Below are 18,306 nucleotides of genomic sequence, written 5' to 3'. Positions count from 1 at the left end.
TCAAGAAATTGTCTAGTACAAAATAATGCTGCATTCACGTGCCTAATAGGGAGAGAGAGCATGGGTGCCATTTTCAAGTATAGTTCTCGGATATAAGGTTTCACTGTGTTATTACACCTATCACAACTGTAGCCTGTTCAAAGCCTCAGTCCATAATTTACTAGTTTTGTGCACTACTACCACACTGGAATAGAGTCCACAGCAGGACACACCAGCAGAGAGTGGGACTTCAGTTTATTACTCAACAGACCATTTCACAAAATATTTATGGGTGGGTAACATTTTATGCAAAACTAATACAGCAAGCATTCAACATACTTAGAGATGCCCCCTTCCAGTATCTCTGTTTACCTCGTCCCTAACATGAAAATATGTGACTTCACTTTTCTCATGACTCGCTTGTGATAACATGATAGACACCGTAATACTATGGATCATGATTTGCAACAAATGTCAGACATTGATTCTATTAATTCCAATGATAATGTCACTGTTCTGACTATACCTTCCAGATGATAAGATATCTACCACTATCAGAGAGTTAGGACAATAGCATGACTATCAGCCCGATAACGCCTTGGTATTTAATGGAAAATATCGTATCTACTGTTCTGACTTGTCACCGTGCCGGCCAACATGAGGACCCTTATACTTGCTGTCGTGCTGTTGGCGGGGATAGCCTACTCCCAAAAGCCTAAGCCATGCATTACACCACCTCAGTGGGCGGTAGGTTGAAATGAGAAGATTCTATGTTTTGAAATATTAATATTTGACACAAATTGTATATATCAGATACACCGAAAGAAATGTAAAAAAGATTTGTATGTCGATGAGCCAAATTTTTAACACACATAAGCTTATAATGTGTAGTATGAGGAAAAGGACAGAAAATTCACCAGTTTCATTACGTCTTCAACTTCAATTATTTGGACACTTATAAAGTGTTTATATTGTGTTTTCTTAACTCATTCTTCAGTCCCGGGCGTTTATGTTCGACCATAACTATGGGAACATGGAATATATTAGAATCGTCTATGACGCCATCTATCGACGAAAGATCGTCATCGAGGAGGACGTTGTCGTAAGACCAGGAAGAAGGTTTGACCAAATTTTCAAAATAAGTTTATAATCTCTTTAAAAGATTTTCATATCACATATTTGATAACAAATTCTTATGACAGACCTCACTTAGGTATGTCATTTAATAGATTGCTTCTTGATAGGTATTGGATTATACATTATAAAGCTATTTCGTATTTGCTTAATAATTTTTCATTGTAACAGGAAATCACATTGATTGAATTGTTTTTGCACCCTGAACGTAAAGCGAAAAATACTTGCAAGTAAGAAAAATATTTAAGTTAATTAATTGTACTACTTTTTGTGAGAGTTTGTAAGTAAAGAATATAGGCGTGTCAAATATTTGAGTATAAAAGCAATGGTAACAAAAACTACAGTGCGCTAAAAATAACAAGGCTCATTTGCGCACACTACTATTGTGCCTCAGAGCTTTAATCCTAACAATGAAAAACTATAATCGTTTTCATTCCCAGATTCTACGAATACCTCAGCCTCAACGACGTACACGAGTTGTTCAAAATCAATTTGAAAACCAAGGAATGCGTGAAGATGAGACCAAGGCACTGGCGTCCATTTGGAATTCCACCCAACTCCACTTTTGACAACGAGTTTGAAATTGGTGGACCAGGCGAGGCTTTCACCGCCCAACAGTGGACTGATAGAATCCCTGGATTCAAAAGTTTGTGAAAATTTGCTTAATAATTGAAAATATTTAAAAAAATTCTGCTGCATATAGGTACATGTTCATACATTTGGTATACCCCTAAACTTAATATTTTCATAATCACCCCAGTTTTCAACCAGTAATGCCTTGTATGCTTTAACTATAATCACTTCACAGTTTATTTACTTCGATAAATTATAATATAGAAGTAAAATGATGTATGATTGGTGAATGGAAAAAGGCGACTTTGCCCTAAAACAAATCTTTTTTCTTATTCAAGTATTAAAGAGCATCAGCTTTATATCATAAAATCGTCCTCTTCACCTTTATTGGTGATTGTTTCTCTGTATTTCAGCTGCGGAATGGATTGGAGTTTACAGCCTGAAATACTGCTATCCAGTTCACGAGACCTTCTTCAATCGCCTCAACATATCCGAATCCAACACAGTCAACTTCTACGACATCGTCGCTGGCATCCCCGACCCAGACATGTTCATACCTCCTCCGGAGTGCAAAACCGCCAAATGGGTCGATGAAACCGATGATCTGCCCGCCTACGTCTAAGAAACTTTTCACCTTCAAACATTTTGATGAATTATTAGAAATCAAGGAATCCAGTGAAATCAAACTAAAACTCTCATGCCATAGACGCTATCCTATTTTCCGAGGCACTCCTGACACTTTGTACTAAAGAATGTTATAAACTGTTTCTTTTATTTACAGATTATTGTCTTTTATTGGAATTAAAGCACCTCTTATCAAAGATATGTTTATGTTCCTCCTCAATAAAGTGTTTTGTTTAAGATAATGGCAGTGTTGTTCAACCCAACACATTAAATGACTCTAGAGAAAATCTCATCTGTCGCATAAAAAGTCACAAAATATTAATAACGTAAAACTGAGTACTTTTGGCATACAAGGATAAAGTAAACTTGATGCATATATATTTGAATAAAACGTTACGGTATAGGGGTTTTGGTTCAACTTCAGCCAAGCCGTTTTCATGCATAACGTTCCAGACATCACATACGGCGACATTTTCACGTATTTAAGTAAATGGCGTTCTTTCGTCAGCCTGAAGGTCTGTGCTCGTCTTCTCCATTACACATGCCCAAAATGTAGTCACGATATTCTTGATTATGCAATTCTGAGTATATGTCGAGTGCGCATTTCTAGTCCTAAAAATTCCAGTTAATAGAGGTTAATCCCAATATAATTGGTACTAATATGCTTTTTTTCCTTGCTGGAAACTAACTTTTAAATTCCAAAAATAGATATCAGAAAGAAGCGTGCATTCGTGTGCGTGCTCGCGCGCGCGTTTGTATGGGAGCCCGTGTGCACGCGTGTGTGAAGAATGGATACATAACAGAATGTCATTTTAGCGGGAGCAGGAGTCAGAATGTCTGCGCTCCAGACATCGTACATTCAGATAAACCTTATTGCACTTCTCATTTACGATTGACCAGTGCGAAGTGATGTATTTGAAAGCATATTCTAAATTCAACCTGTATAAGCATAACTTCTTTTACTCTGGACCTGCTGGTGACCTTATGTCCGCAATTTGAATACTAATATTCTTTTTTGCTTCAAGAACAATTTTATAAAATATAATGCATAAAACTCAGTTAAAGAAGGAAAATTATGATAATACTTGTTTCTTTAATCTAGATTTTAGCCCTTCAGAACTATTAACATTATGACCACGCAATAACCTCATTTCTTCGCTACAACATATATCATGCTTCAGCTTTTGTGACAAATGTTATAATGTTAAGATTTCGGGATTTAATTTTACAAGTTTTCTGAACAGAATTATGTTGTAACTCCCGAATATGCATTACTAAGTTTTTGCTGTTCGGTTTGTCGACGCTTAGCATTATGCCAATATAACAGAAATTGTAGTCCTAGAGTATACAAATATTATGTCCGATGGTCTTCCATGCTGTTGAAGTTTGGCATGTGTGTGTTTGTAAATTTTGTAACACCCACAGTCACACGTTCGCCTACGCTTGACCTCGACTGACACTGAATGATACATATATAAATACAGATACAATGATACGATATCGAAGGGGAGGCACGAGGCCCAGGTACAGAACTCTTATCTTCAATGACGTGACTACGCCCGAATATTTATTACAACAAGTTAACATTTCACTGCACATCATAGCACAGCTTGTAATGAAGCCATTAGTACTTGCTCTCGTTTTGTTGGTGGGAATTGCACATTCCCAGATCCCTAAACCTTGCTTTACACCGGCACGATGGGAGGTAAGTTTTTTTAAAGGTTACAGAAAGAAAACAATGCATTTCAAGTATTAAGTATGCAGGTAAACGATCAGGGAGGCATGCTTTATCTTTGCAATTTTGTTTTCACAACACAGGCTAATATAAACATCTAAAAGCACTACCACGGGCTGAGAAAATCGGTACTGCCCAAAAGTGCGTTTTTGAACGTGGAAAGCACTTGAATAGGATTTGTTTGATTATTTGCTTTATTTCACACATGAGATTTTATAATAAAATGACTGTCATATTGATATAAAAGATTGGCCATCTCGTTTGATTCACTCAAGACAAGCAAATTGCCTTTGATAATTAATGAAAACATATGTGAGAAATTGGCTTTAAAAGAAAGAATCACACTCAATAGTTTGATTTTAACTATTAAAACATTTTTCAAGTTCTCTAAATTGTTTTATTTATTTTATTTTGTTAATCTTTTTTGATCAATCGTTCTCTCACAATCTTTAATACAGGCTAAAGCATCTCGTTTCGACCATAACCATGGGAAAATGGAACATTATAGATTTGTCTATGATGCCGTAATGCAGCGTAAAGTGATCTTCGACAACATTCTTTTACACCCAGGCAGGAAGTACGTTCAACCACCACCATCTAAAAGGATGAATTGCATTTTTCTTTTTTTATTTTAGTTCTATTTTCTTTTTACAACAACAATAATGATTATTATTATTTTCAAACTGAACAATAATTCTTTTTGTATTAAATTGTTATTAATGGAATTTAGATTGACGTACGTGTATATATAAAATATATGATAGCCTATATAATAGATGTTAAATGAAAAGACAACGTTCTGACGCTTAACTGGATATTCGGATAACTTGTCAATTATTTCAGACGCTACGAATACCTCATACTCAATGATGTTAATGTAATGTACCGGATCGACCGTCAGAGCAAGAAGTGTGAGAAAATGTTTCCAGGGCCATGGCGACCCTACGGAATTCCACCAATGGCCACTTTTAAAACGGAGTATGAAATCGGTTATCCCGGCGAGGATTTCACTGCACAAGAATGGATATTCAAGGAAAAAGATAGTGATGGTAAGTGGTGTATCAATTGCACCGTCGCAGTCAATAAAGCATTCATGTGATAATTGTAGAGGGAGGACTGGTGGCATCTTGAAAAACCACCAGCGCCCAATGTTACAATGTGACTTTTCTTAATTTAACAATAAGTCTTTGCTTATTGGACATCATCTTACATGCATTATTCGTAGAAGGTGTATTGAACTGTTACATGAAATTAACGTAGAAAGAAATAGTAATGATGACCAATTTGCATTACTTTAACCATGCGTGATACATTTACCCTTTCTTTCGTTTATGATTGATTCCAGCTGTATTATGGAGGGGAGTTTATGGTCTGAAATATTGCTTCCCAGTCGTGGAAACATTTTTCAATCCCAACAACAGATCCGAATCCAACACAATTAACTTCTACGATATAGCTTCAGGCATTCCAGACCCTACTGTGTTTCTACCGCCCAGTGAGTGTAGAGATGCCGTGTTGGTGCACGAAAAACCACCTGCTTATTTCTAGAGAAAATTTATAAGAAGCTGAAGATAAATCATTTTGTTTTTTGCATTAGTGTCAACACAGAAGCTAGAAAAGGTCGTTTACTGTTACTGTCAATGAGGATATATAAAAAGCACATGTTGCAAACTTTTTGGAGGATTTCCGTTATTATTGGATAAGTCTTGACTTGCTTATATGTTTTGTCGAGTATCACATTGTATTATATTATCTCTGCTTCTTATTTTCAATATTTTCAATAATAATGTTAATAATAAATATGAATAAACACTATAAACAATCACTTCTAAATTTACTCTATGTAGTGTTCAAACTTTTTTTCTTTACGAAGCAAAAGAAACCATTATCTCTACAAGAACGGTCTTGTACTCCATCGTGTTCTAGGAATGAATTCGCATATGACACAATTTCTACACCATCGGCTTAAAACTCATATGGTGCAATGAAGTTGCAATGCAGTTATCGTTACGACCTGAATTTGCGCGATTTTCATTATTTTAGATTACTTTGCTATTTTGTTGGTGGTAACAGCAAAATCTCTTTCTTAAAATTATTTATACTCTTTAAAGCATTTTAAAATTTCTCTACGTTATCGAATAAAATCTATTTCGAGCTATTTTATTTCGTCATCTCTAACTCTCTAACATCTCTACCTCTAACTCTTTGTCCCTTTTACTCATTTGATTCCGCTTTAATTTTTATCTGTGATTAGTGAAAGTGTAAGTAATTTGCTTTACAACAAAAACAATTAAAATAACGTACGCTTTGGATATTTATGCTGTATCTCATGCTGCCAAGTAAGTCATCTCTCACCGTTTTGTTGACAGTCTGCTGCAGATGCACCTAGGATGGCCTGTACTATCTTAGCTTGGACAGATATAAGATATTTTTCACTGATTTTAGTCTAAAATGAACATACGCCAGGCCTCTAAGTGAGAGATCTGAGTATCACGGACTTCCATAGGACTGGTAGTAATAAACCCTCTGAACATTGTGGTGATCACTAAGGATAGATAACACATGCCCGTACTTTCCGTCACTTTCAGTTTTCATCTATTCAACCTTTACAATGTCTTTAACTTCCTGTAAGTGTGTACACCCAAATATCGGTAAAATCGGCATTCTTTTAATGGCATGTTATGTCATGTCATTTCCTTATTTTAAAGTAAAATTAGCAAAATTAACAAAGAACACACCAGTTTCAGAAAAAAATGATCTTTAATTTCGATTATTTTCCGATATCTAAATAACGCTATATTTGCTTCCATGAGCATTCCTAAATTTCGTTCACTTTTGCATGCTGAATATATATATATTACAAACAAGGTTTGACAGAAATGATAGTCCTAGGAATGGTAGTCCGGGGTCCCACATGATTTGTAAAAGTTAGGGTAAGTCGTAGTATTGGGGTTAGCATATAGGACGAAAAACAACTGAACAAAGTAATGGGGAGTGAACTACATCAGGCCTACCCAACTACCGGACTCGGCACCGAATGATCCTGAATTCACAGGTAGATCAGACCACTACCCGTTTTCAAGGTGTGTGTCAGATCGCATTACACAGTATGAACAAATTTTGAGTGGTGATGCAATGCTATCACATCGCGTACTAGGCAAGAGCGGTGTCGCGTCTGATACTGTGAAATGCGTACTGATACACACCTTGAAAACGGGTAGTGTGGTCCGATTTACCGGTGAATTCAGGATCATTCGGTGCCGAGTCTGGTAGTTGGGTAGGCCTGTACATGTGCGGTTCCTAGAGGACTACCATTGTTATACCGTTGTTAACTGAATATTTAAACTTCCTCGATATAGTTGCAAGCTCCCTAGTCTAATGTATTCATACCCCTAACGCAGTGTAAAATGATGCCTCCATGAATGTCAAATCATATACTTTTGTCAAGGAATAAAAAAACTGACACTCTTATTTCAGTCATCCGTGAAACAGTTTGTAGAAATGCAGAGAAGCTTTTGTGAGTTTGCTTCGGAATCTGTGAGACTTGTTTGCTTGTGTGTCTTTTAAAAACAATTCTTAAAGAATCAAAAATATATTCTCTTGTAATGCAGTCCTAACATAAAGTTAGACAAGACTCATTTCGGCAAAGAAAATGAAATAATAACCGTTTCTAATTGCGGAGTAGTCTAGGTTCTAGACTTATATCCTTCTTGCTTATTTTCAACCAATAGTTCTAGGTCTGATACATTAACAATTATTCGCAATTCCAAGTAAAATGTTACAGATACACATTTTTGATTAGCGTATCAATCGTAATAAGAGAAATAACAAAATAACAACTGTGATCTATACTTCCCTACCAAAAAGGTACGTGTCACACATACCGCATTCATGCAAATTGCTAGCAAGATACCCGTAGATTTTATTTTACTATTGCGTAGTACCTAGACGGCTGATCATTGTGTAAATTGAGGATGTGAGCATTATTAGCGTACCAAGCTTGACCATTGAAATAATCAACACCGATTATATTATACCGGACAAAATACTACAAACGGGGCTTTCACTTTTTATACTTTGGTTCGAGTATTCATTAGTTGTACAATCAGCAAAAGTTCGAGAAAAAAAACAGTCGGGAAGTTGAATGGAAACATTAGTTTGTGGCTTGATTTTCTGTATCATTTTACATGTTGAATTAGGGGTGACACTTTTTTGGCAGGGGAGTAGAAATACTTTCCTTAGAAGGAGCTAACAGATCAAATCAACCAACAACCAAGACTTACGCATTAAACTCTTCCATGAATACCCGTTATTTCTTATTCAACCTTCGGTGCATTAAGAAGTAAATTGTTAAAGATACATAGCTGTGGTTACGGAGTATTTCACCCTAAATTATTCATTGAATTTGGGTAGAGTCTCGAATTGTCTTTATAAATCGTCCACATAAATAACAATAATTGTCGTGTACTCTGAATAATTGCCTTAGAAGGAGTTAAAAACACCTAAACCTTTCTTGCGATTACCTTTGCAATACTCTTTCGATTTTGCAATTTTACATCATATTCTTGTGGAAGGGACATCTGGCGATTCCCTCATTTGTTCCTTTGTTCAGCTTCAGTAAGGTGGTCAGAATGGTGTTGGGATCGAAGTAGACTTTCAACTCTTCAATCTGGGGTTTTTCGTTCACAGTGGCGATGGCGCAGCCTTTCATTTCAACCCTCTCGCCAGAGGGCAACACCCCCTTGTAAGGTCCGGTCCACTCGGCCCAGTGCCGCCAAGTAAACGTTACCACAGGCGGACCTAAAAATATGCAACCTTTTGCAAATGTTGTATGGTGTGTCGTGGACACAGAAGGAATCTTTACGGATAAAAAAGGATTTTTTATTCCTGCGTCTGGCAAAAATGCTGACGTGTATGTATATGCGAACATTTCCATTTAAATATCCGTGCAAATTGTTATCAAAACTACAAATGCCACTTTCTAAATCTCTGTTCAACGTATAATTTTTGTCAGCTTTATCTCAATTCTAAAACTTAATACAAAGTCTCCAAAACGTAAATTGTGCAAACTATTTAACAGTCCCAACAAAAAATTAAATTTCCCATTCCAACTTTATAGCAAAATCATTTAAAAGAAGAGGTGAAGTAGTTGCACAACCCGTAGCATTTTTTTCTGTAAATTGTGATTACCAACTATTATACAAAATATTAGTTTTTGTTCACAATCCATGTTTTTGATAAACTTACAGATATTTCAAGAATTTGTATACTTCGAATATTTCTACTGTATTTGCAACTGAGCTAATGCATCTGTTCTTGTTTTTATTGTTCTTTGTCATTCTTTGTGCAAATGTTTTTAATAAACTTGTCTGTTAAAAATTCTGTTGTTTATAAATGAAAATAATGAAAATTGTAGGTTGACTTTACTTGCACATACAAACGTTAATATAGCATGGTGGTACAGTGCAAACTACTTTAAACGCTGATTCAGCATTCTATACTGGTGCCAGGAACGACAAACAACGGCTGATCAACGTATAATTTGAGACAACGTCTGACCTGTTTCACTGTCTATCGTTGTCTGATTTGTTGTGTTTTCTAACTTGTTTCGATGTCTGACTTGTTTTGTTGTGTGACTTGTTTCGCCGTCTCACTTCACGCGGGTGCACAGTTATTTTACATAATTTTGCTTGAACATTGCTAACAACCCAACGATGTTTCTGAAACTTCAAAAGCTGGTTATGCATTCCATACTAGATTGGAGAGACGAACAGTGACTAACTCTATCGTTGTCTGACTTGTTTCGTTGTCTGACTTGTTTTGCTGTCTGACTTACTTCTTCCTACTTCAAGCCGGTGCACTGTCATTTTACACAGTTTGCTTAAACATTGCTGATTACTCAACGCTGTTTCTTAATCTTTAAAAGCTGGTTCTGCATTCCATACCAATATTTAGAAAGACAAACAATATCTGACCTGTTTCGTTTTCTGACCTGTTTGTGTTGTCTTGGCCTATTGATGCGTGCGTTGGCATCCTTGGGGGATATTTGAGGAGAAAAAAGTGTGTATTTTTGTCGATTCAGGACCTAAAGGCACCCAATTTGCCAAATTATACTATGATAACAATGATAAATAAGCTGGTTCTGCATTCCATACTGGTATTTGGAAAGTAAAATAATGGCTGACTCAACCGTTGTCTGATCTGTTTCAATGTTTAACCTTTTTCGCTGTCAGACTTGCTGTCGCTGTCTGACTTGTTTTCGTTGTCCCACTTCACGCAGGTGCCCTGTAATTTTACATAATTTTGCTTGAACATAGCCAACAACATAACCTTGTTCCCGAAACTTTAAAAGCTGGTTCTGCATTCTATACTGGTTTCAGGAAAGACAAACAATGAGTGACTCGATCGTTGTCTGACATGTTTAGCAGAATGACTTGTTTCCGATGTCTCACATTACGAGGGTGCACTGTTATTTTACATTGCAAGCTTGTTCATTGCTATTTGTTGAAATACATATTTGTTCTAGTCTGACAGTGCTATGAGACAGAATAACAGAAATTGTCCAGGTCACTGTAGGCATGCGTTGGCATTTTTTATGATTCGGGACCCTAAGGATACCAAATGATAATATGGTGAAAATAATGATTAAAAAATCAATCAATATATCAAAGGTAAGACATAAAGACTGACATGCTGAAGTGAATAAAACAAAACTGTACCAACTACCACTTGTCCATACAACGGTAAATGAATGCAGACCCAGGGCATACAATCTTCCCACCCCATCTCTGGTCTCCCACTGGCAACACACTGGTATCTACCTGAGATGACATCCAGCACCTCCCAGGCAAATCCACCAGGAAAGGCTTCTTTATACTGCCCATGAAGGATCTCCTGCTTTTCGCCTGTTGCCTTGAACAGAGGTGCATCGGCCAAAAGCGCGTTGTAGCTACCGACGTCTGCAAGCTCGTCTGCGCTGAAGTATTTCCCACCATTTATCTGCATTTTAAAAACGTCGTATGCGATACTCTTCCATTCCTGTTGAAAGTAAAGCGGGTGTGATAATTAAATCAGAATAAATTCTACATTTACACACAGCTTAAAATATTTTAATATATATTATATCATCACATTTTTATTGTAACATGAATCAATAAAGCTTATACCAATATTTCCATCTTTTTATTCATTAACAATATTCTACGTCTTGAGTTCTTTATATTTATGTTTTATGACCCGACAAAAATTGAAAACTGAAATTTGAAAAAAAAAATCAAACTGGTCTAGTAAGGGCCACTGTTTATCCATTAATCTTTAATTTTGTTTCATTTTACTTTTTGACACATTATGTAAACATTCAGGACACATTTAAAACATTCAGAACACACACGGCGCACAGGAGACAAAAAATTCCCCTGAGGAAAAAAAACGAATGTCTGTCAGACTATGTCAATGTCAATATAATATAATGTCAATGTCAATATAGTTTACTAAGAATAGTTCAATAAGTAAAGGATTATGTAGTCTGCCATATTTCATTTCTTACTTTGGGAATCTTCTTATTTGTTAACTCCATCTCGAAGGTCTTCACTAAATTCTCAATTGTCTTCTCCACAGAGTTAGGTTTGTGGGTCTTTGATCTTTCCTTCAGATAAAGTTCATTGACAACGTCATAATTAGGTTTGTTACATCTCCACCTAATAAGGTCGTCGTCCATGTGAGACCTGCGAAAAGATATTCGAGTTAAAAAATAAATGGTTAAGGTAATTTGATTTAATTACTTAAGTTACTAAAAAGTGGACTGAGTAAAAAGCTTAAAGAATTAGACCCTGGGTGTTAATGACTTAAATATAATCTTATTTCTATTTGTTAATTTTTTTACTGTCATATTTTAAGTCTAATAAGTGTGCAATCAGACCATAAATGGTCAGTATTTAATCACATTGTGAATCTATTTTTTTTTTCATACCAAATTACTATAAACATTCACACCTTATTTGCACCGAGTTAGCAAACAACAAGGTACTTTTGTTCGAGTTATGGGCAATAAAGTCCGCTTTTTAAGGAATAATCCCATTAATGAAGTACCTTATAATTGCCAAGTGATGATAACCGTGGTTAAATTGTAACATTGATATTAGATAATTAGCTAAACAAATTTTAATTCAAAATTTTACTCTGTAATAAGTTAGCTCAAAATTTCAATACTCGTAGACAGTACTGAAGCTACACCGGTATTATGGAGTAACATTTTCAATTGCAATACGCTGTGGTCAATCAAAAAAAAGTAACCCTACTGAATAGTCAAACTATGAAATTAAAACGACAGATTACTTCTACTTCAAATTGATGGCACAGGCACAAAAGGAATAGTTAGAGCTACCGTTGCAGGGCACATCTTTACTGGCGCGTGCCTACATATACATATTTGATCTTTTTCGAGGCGTATGAATTATAGATATGTGAGTTATGTTCAGATTCAATCACTTGGTGTTTTTAAAATTAAAACAAAATTTCGATGTGTGTGAGACAATACACCGTTACCCGAGCGATATATGCCATAACATCAGCGAAAGGAGTTCATGGCATATATCGCGAGAGGGGAAGAGTATTATTTGACATACATACCGAGGAAAAATACTGTCATTTCTTCCTAAAACACCCCTTAGACAACGGTGGAAGTGAAAAACAAAAGACCCAGACGTGGTGTAACTCACATAACCGCACGTCTCGCATGAATGCGTTATAACCCGCTAATGGACCCGTGGTCTAAATAAGATAGATCCCTCGTCAGCGAGGGTTATGTGACATCCACTCGTGCTACCACTCGTGTATGCCACATAACCCTCGCTGACTCGGGGTCTATCTATTACTAAAACCGAATAAGTGACCTTATATCACGTTCTAGCGATGTTATATGGAATAAACTCGTCCACATGAGCTGGTCACCTCCCCCCAAATTCTTACCTAATGTCTGACCAATTTGGTCAATTTTAGCTAAATACTTGTTGTGGACGTTCAACACTGACCATGCACGTCTCAGCTGAGCCACACCCAGCTGGGACTGCAGCGGAACAATGGTCCCAAGGCAAAACCTCTACTTTTTAGTGACATATCTGATAAAAAAGGAGCGTCGGACCGGAATATAGTCAAATAAATTTCTCACAAGTACAAAGGAGCAATAATTAATTTTTTTTGTGTGATATTTCTGACAACGAGGCAGTTCCGGAGTATAGTCAAAGTCAGACGGATGTTTATTACAAGTCCAAAGGAGTAATAATTCTACGTTTTTGAGATGTTTTTGACTACGAGGCGGTTTCGGAATACGCTGTGCTTAATTTCAGAACATTCATGTGCTAATTACAAGTTCAAATGGGAATAGATTTGATTTTTACCGATATTTCTGATAAAGAGAAAGAATGGGCAGCTTAGAAACAAAAGGTAAATAACACAACCATCGTTAAAAAGTTATATATTTACAAATATTTTTTGTACTCACGTGTGGCTTACATGTAAAAAAATCCCGTTTTCAAAACCAATATGATATGACTTGGTGTAATAAAATGATAAAGAATAATTGTTAAACGTGAAAAATTTATTCAAAATTTTAAGAGTATGAAAGATTTAAAATTTGTCTACAAGGTATAATGCAAGCAAAGTCACTATTCTCTTCATGCCAAGAATGTAAAGCTCTGTCTCAGAGGTCTCGAGGTTTTAGAGGTCTCGACTGATTTAACCAAGATGTAGCCGTGAAATTCTAGACAACACCTTGGTTTAATCAGAGGATTTCCGAGAAACGCTGGGAGAAATGTCGAGTGAGTAGCGGCTCGAGGTTGCCCTCGATCTTCACTGAAACTTGGTAAAAGGACAGGTCAAATAACATCCCTAGGTATGAATGATGCAATATCAGCAGTTTGCACAGAACTGTTACCATCGTATTGCAACCTGCAAAAACACCTTTTCTGATCGCTCTGTACAAACAACTCGTTGGCCCTTCCATATTTTAATCAAATCATAATTGTATGCCGATGACCCATACGATGAGCAAATTTTAAGGAAAGTACTTTCAAATTTTATCATAATAAAATGAAGCCAAAATATTACCTACCGGGCGGGAGCGTCCTCAAAGCTGATGTTCATTTTTGCATACGTGTGGCACCGTTCTTTGCTTACAGGATGTGTGCCTATACGCCTTCTTCCTCGGGCTAAAAATCAATTTGATAAGTATCACGTGACGCTGTACGGTAATATGCCAAACAATTCGACCAAGATTAATTAATTAATTTCATGGAAATGTCAGTTTGGTCGAATTGATTAAAATACAGCAAATGGAAACCTTTGATATCGTCGGATTGTTAGGGGCATCTGCCAAAACGTCCATCTTTCCGGAAGTATTGCATTTTACCGGAAGTGTTACGCAAGATAAGCCGCAATTTTCGCCTAACATGTGTTTCAGGCATGTTTTATCCTCCTGAAAACTTATTTTGCTGTGTACAATATGTGCTAACATTACTTAACATTAAAAAAGACGACAATTATAATTTTTAATTATACATTTCCCTCACCTACGATCACTTTCATGATGCGCTTCACAAGTTGGACGAGTATTTCCCCGGAGACAGGTGTTGTAAACAAAGGCCGGTCACTTATATTTGAAACTGGTAGCTTAAGTGGACTTTAACTAGTTATATGATCTACGTACGCCCTATTTGAATTTTAATATGACAACTGAAATCAACCGAATTGATATTTTTTACCAGTCTGAGATCAGATGTTTTCAACCCGCAAGGCTTGCATAGCGTCGAGGCGTAGACGTACGTACTTCCGAAGAAAATTCAATCACCCGTACCAAAGAATACCAACTGGTACTCAAACGGAAATCAGTGTAACTTCAAATTACTATTAAGTATTTTATTTAAAAAGCATGTCATATAAAAACATATTGAGTAAAGGCAAAATACGGAGCGTACCTGTGCCGATAGACATACAGTATTTTGCTGGCATTCTTCCGATTTTCTTACTTATATACTCTCGCTGTGCACAAACCACGGTGCATATTGAAAACCCCACTGATACAACCCGAACGTAAAAAAAGCATTTACTTGCCATAATTTTCACAAAACAGGTGCATTTATAATTTGAGGTGAGAATTGAGCACATGCAGAAATGAGAGACTGGTTTTATCTGGTCGGTTCCAGCATAGCGCAAACTACATGTTAATGAAGACGGTCCCATTTTGGGGGAGGGGTCACAGGAATGGAGTTCGTCGTGGATTACGCTAAATATTAGAGAGCTTTCGCACCAGTACGTTTAGGCGAACGACTACGTTTAGGTCATCATATTTTGCTGTCTAGTGACGTGTACACATACGGTTAGAGAGAACATTATCCGCAGCTAGATTGCTACCCGTCAATGAAAAACGGTTTGACAAATTAGCATAATTTTATGAAATCAAGCCTTTCAAAATTGATCGTTTCTCTGCTAAAATAATATTGGACATTTTATTTTTGCAATATATGTCAAACATGTTGTCTCTGTTATTTGTGTCTATGTTTTTGTTACTATTGAAATATAGGTTATACCCGTAAAAAAGGCATTTTCCACTGACCACAAGGCAGTCAGAAGTGGCCTTCCGCAAGCGTGACTGATTGTATTATAAGACTGTTAGGTCATCATTTTGTGAGCAGTTGTTACGAGTACACATGCCTTTATAAGTGGTCTGTAGACTAGGCGTCTGCACTTGACGCATAACAAGCAGGATATCCGTAAGGTAAGTGCCGTTTAGTAAGATACTACTAGTAGCTCGATTTTCTCCTTTAGTTGACAGGGCGTCTCCTTGACTTTTAATGCAAATTTTATGAAGCCTTGTTTAGAAAGTCACATGGCGTCTTGTTTTGTGTATGTGAATAAATGAATTATAAATAAAAGTAAGGACAGCACATTAGTAGCTCGATTTTCTCCTTAAGTTGACAGGGCGTCTCCTTGACTTTTAATGCAAATTTTATGAAGCCTTGTTTAGAAAGTCACATGGCGTCCTGTTTTGTGTATTTGAATAAATGAATTATAAATAAAAGTAAAGACAGCACATTTTTCTTTACATGAAATTGTCTCTAATAGCAAATATCGATTAATATTTATTATATCAGTAACAAAAACTGACGCTGCATTGATTGGTGACCCGCTTTTTTTTTTTTCAGCTAAAAATTGCGAAAACATGCAGGCAACTAAGAAGCGCCGTACTGATTCACCAGCAGATTACGTCAGTTACCTGAAAGACAAGTTGGCCTTCGAGAAAGAACGTTTTGAATTAGAAATGAAAGAGCGAGAAGCTCAATTTGAGAAAGACAAACAAATGATGGAGATGGTTACGCATAATCTTTGGTTAAGAAGAAAAGCTGAATTGACATACTAGGCTCTTGCTGCCTACAAGATACACGTGGGCTGAATATTTGTTAAAACATTAGTTTTTTATTCAAGATTTCATTTAAATAAATATTTGCCTGCGGTATGAATTTTACATTTTACTCTTTAATTTTCCATACGCACAATGTACACGTGTACAGTTCATGCTAAATAGTCCTCCAAGGTGGGAGGATCTAGTTAAAAGTTCCGACTCATCTGATTGCCATACACACAGGTATGGCAGTTGACCAGAAGACCACCTACCAAGTACTGCTTGGCTACAGGAGACAACAGAACTTTTTAATTCTTTCAAAAGTCCAGAAAGGCAAAGTATCACAATAAGTTTCCGAACTCCCACTCGACGCATTCCCGCACAGAGGACATTCTCCTGTTGAATTCTTCTTCTTCGGTACTTAAATTTGCTCCTCTGAAGGGACTCAACAGATACCTTTTAACGGGGTAAGCCGGATCTCCATAAATTGCGTATTGAAGACCATCCCAAAATTACCTAACCTGTCCAATGGCGTATGACCTAATTTGACGTCTCTGCATAAGTCTCGGTCACAACCGGCCGTACGGGCTCTTACGGGCTGTTTGCGTCCAAAATTTGCGCAGAATCTCACGTCCCACTCAAGACCTTCTTACGCAATTTCGAGTTCGCAGACAGCCCGTAAGCACGTACGGAGGATGTTGGACATGTCCAAAAGTTTCTACGAATAGCCTGCGAACAGCGAGGCCGCAAGCGTAACTTGCTCCCCTCGCAAGGAGTTAGCAAGAGAGACGCACGTTGTGCAAGACGCACGTCGCAAACAATGAAGGAGCAAGTGCCCATTGCGTGTTGAGTAAGGCGCACGCCCTCACAACTAACGAACAAAGTCGAGAGCACACCGGGAATACGTCGCACGTGCCTCACCCCACGCCTGGTGTATAAAAGGCGTGCTCACGACGAACGCTTGTGTCTTTACATGAACATCGACTATGTAAAGTGTACAGCAATTTTCAAAAATTTCAATTTCTTGCTCAATTTTGTTTCTAATATGCCTCCAAAAGGCAAGAGAAAGAAAATTACATAGTAGAAAAAAGAGAGGAGGAAGAAGAAAGGAGAGGAGAACAGGAAGCAAAACTGACGTACGCCGTCAGTACGTCACCACAAACGTGTGAGGCAAATGTGAAGCAAAACTGACGCAAAAGGGCACTTCTTTCGCCGCGCGTTGCATTCCCTTCGTAAGTGGTGAGTGTGTGCCACGTGCACAGGAAGCAAGACAAACTCAAAATAAGAGTACAATTTCCACGACCATCGCTCCTTACAATTAGCGTCCCTGCCTGAAAGGACATCTCATGGGGCCTTGCGACTCGCAAGGCAGACTTTCCTCTACCTCTACGACCTCCACGGCCTTCGCAACACCCAAAAATCGCAGGGGACCTACGATCCTGAAATTCGTGCGTCCGGTTGTGACCGAGGCTTTACAGCATGTGAAACATGTATCAGCCTACTGTTCAATTCGACTATCCGTAAAGGCTAACCGGGTCTTTCTGCGAAATCACGAAAAAATAAACGTTGGTCATTTTACGGTTACGGATAGCTAAATGTAGTCGGTCGCCTAAACGTGCAGGTGCGAAAGCTCTCTATTATCAACATTTCATGCATCTAGGGAAATAGAAAGTGACTCACAGGTAACGTAAATACCCAGTGGAACTCTCTATGAAGCTCCCATGGAGTTAAGGAAGACGTCATTTTTATTGTTGACAAATCAGTTATCCATGTAGGTGAACAGCGACGTGTTCGTCAGATTTTGACAGCGCGTGGTATTTGGCGCCAAGAAGTCTGGGCGGTCGATCCCGCTGATCTTTCGGTCGAT

The 18,306-nt window shown here is 37.3% G+C and overlaps 3 protein-coding genes and 1 long non-coding RNA gene across 8 annotated transcripts; 3 read left to right on the top strand and 1 right to left on the bottom strand.

Moving 5' to 3' along the window:
* Nucleotides 1-545: 545 nt before the first annotated feature.
* LOC106155861 (mammalian ependymin-related protein 1) lies at nt 546-2,507 on the top strand. The gene is made up of 4 exons (XM_013530884.2): nt 546-726; nt 977-1,098; nt 1,554-1,759; nt 2,100-2,507. The coding sequence occupies exons 1-4, from the start codon at nt 637-639 to the stop codon at nt 2,306-2,308; spliced, it is 627 nt and encodes a 208-aa protein (XP_013386338.1). The 5' UTR covers nt 546-636; the 3' UTR covers nt 2,309-2,507.
* A 1,341-nt stretch (nt 2,508-3,848) lies between these two features.
* Nucleotides 3,849-6,101, top strand: LOC106155858 (mammalian ependymin-related protein 1-like). The gene is made up of 4 exons (XM_013530877.2): nt 3,849-4,015; nt 4,504-4,622; nt 4,889-5,094; nt 5,391-6,101. The coding sequence occupies exons 1-4, from the start codon at nt 3,926-3,928 to the stop codon at nt 5,591-5,593; spliced, it is 618 nt and encodes a 205-aa protein (XP_013386331.1). The 5' UTR covers nt 3,849-3,925; the 3' UTR covers nt 5,594-6,101.
* A 1,846-nt stretch (nt 6,102-7,947) lies between these two features.
* LOC106158906 (uncharacterized) lies at nt 7,948-14,605 on the bottom strand. Of its 5 annotated transcripts, none has more exons than XM_087005480.1 (4): nt 14,154-14,605; nt 11,592-11,769; nt 10,765-11,083; nt 7,948-8,845 (listed from the first exon to the last, which is right to left on the bottom strand). In XM_087005480.1, exons 1-4 carry the CDS (start codon nt 14,183-14,185, stop codon nt 8,598-8,600), a joined length of 777 nt encoding a protein of 258 aa, XP_086861606.1. In that variant the 5' UTR covers nt 14,186-14,605; the 3' UTR covers nt 7,948-8,597. The 5 variants fall into 5 exon arrangements, with proteins under 5 accessions (XP_086861606.1, XP_086861608.1, XP_086861607.1 ...); XM_087005482.1 differs by having other exon boundaries at nt 10,867-11,083; nt 14,154-14,298; XM_087005481.1 differs by lacking the exon at nt 14,154-14,605 and adding an exon at nt 12,674-12,910.
* Nucleotides 14,606-15,330: 725 nt separating this feature from the next.
* LOC147763439 (uncharacterized) lies at nt 15,331-16,551 on the top strand. The gene is made up of 2 exons (XR_015332995.1): nt 15,331-15,815; nt 16,243-16,551. It is a non-coding gene; the product is annotated as an uncharacterized LOC147763439 (long non-coding RNA).
* Nucleotides 16,552-18,306: the final 1,755 nt, after the last annotated feature.

The sequence above is a fragment of the Lingula anatina genome, chromosome 2 (assembly GCF_051362555.1).
Source record: "Lingula anatina isolate TDL-2025a chromosome 2, LinAna3.0, whole genome shotgun sequence".
In the NCBI taxonomy this organism is placed as follows: domain Eukaryota; kingdom Metazoa; phylum Brachiopoda; class Lingulata; order Lingulida; family Lingulidae; genus Lingula; species Lingula anatina.
This window is presented reverse-complemented; position numbering and strand designations above follow the sequence as displayed.

Coding starts and splice junctions, on each gene's coding strand:
- LOC106155861 (XM_013530884.2), top strand. CDS start 637: ATGAGGACCCTTATACTTGCTGTCGTGCTGTTGGCGGGGATAGCCTAC. Junction 1,099..1,553: donor GTCGTAAGACCAGGAAGAAG/GTTTGACCAAAT, acceptor TTTCATTCCCAG/ATTCTACGAATACCTCAGCC. Junction 1,760..2,099: donor TAGAATCCCTGGATTCAAAA/GTTTGTGAAAAT, acceptor TCTGTATTTCAG/CTGCGGAATGGATTGGAGTT.
- LOC106155858 (XM_013530877.2), top strand. CDS start 3,926: ATGAAGCCATTAGTACTTGCTCTCGTTTTGTTGGTGGGAATTGCACAT. Junction 4,016..4,503: donor TTACACCGGCACGATGGGAG/GTAAGTTTTTTT, acceptor TCTTTAATACAG/GCTAAAGCATCTCGTTTCGA. Junction 5,095..5,390: donor CAAGGAAAAAGATAGTGATG/GTAAGTGGTGTA, acceptor GATTGATTCCAG/CTGTATTATGGAGGGGAGTT.
- LOC106158906 (XM_087005480.1), bottom strand. CDS start 14,185: ATGAACATCAGCTTTGAGGACGCTCCCGCCCG. Junction 11,770..14,153: donor TTTGAGGACGCTCCCGCCCG/GTAGGTAATATT, acceptor ATCTTTTCGCAG/GTCTCACATGGACGACGACC. Junction 11,084..11,591: donor CAAATAAGAAGATTCCCAAA/GTAAGAAATGAA, acceptor TACTTTCAACAG/GAATGGAAGAGTATCGCATA.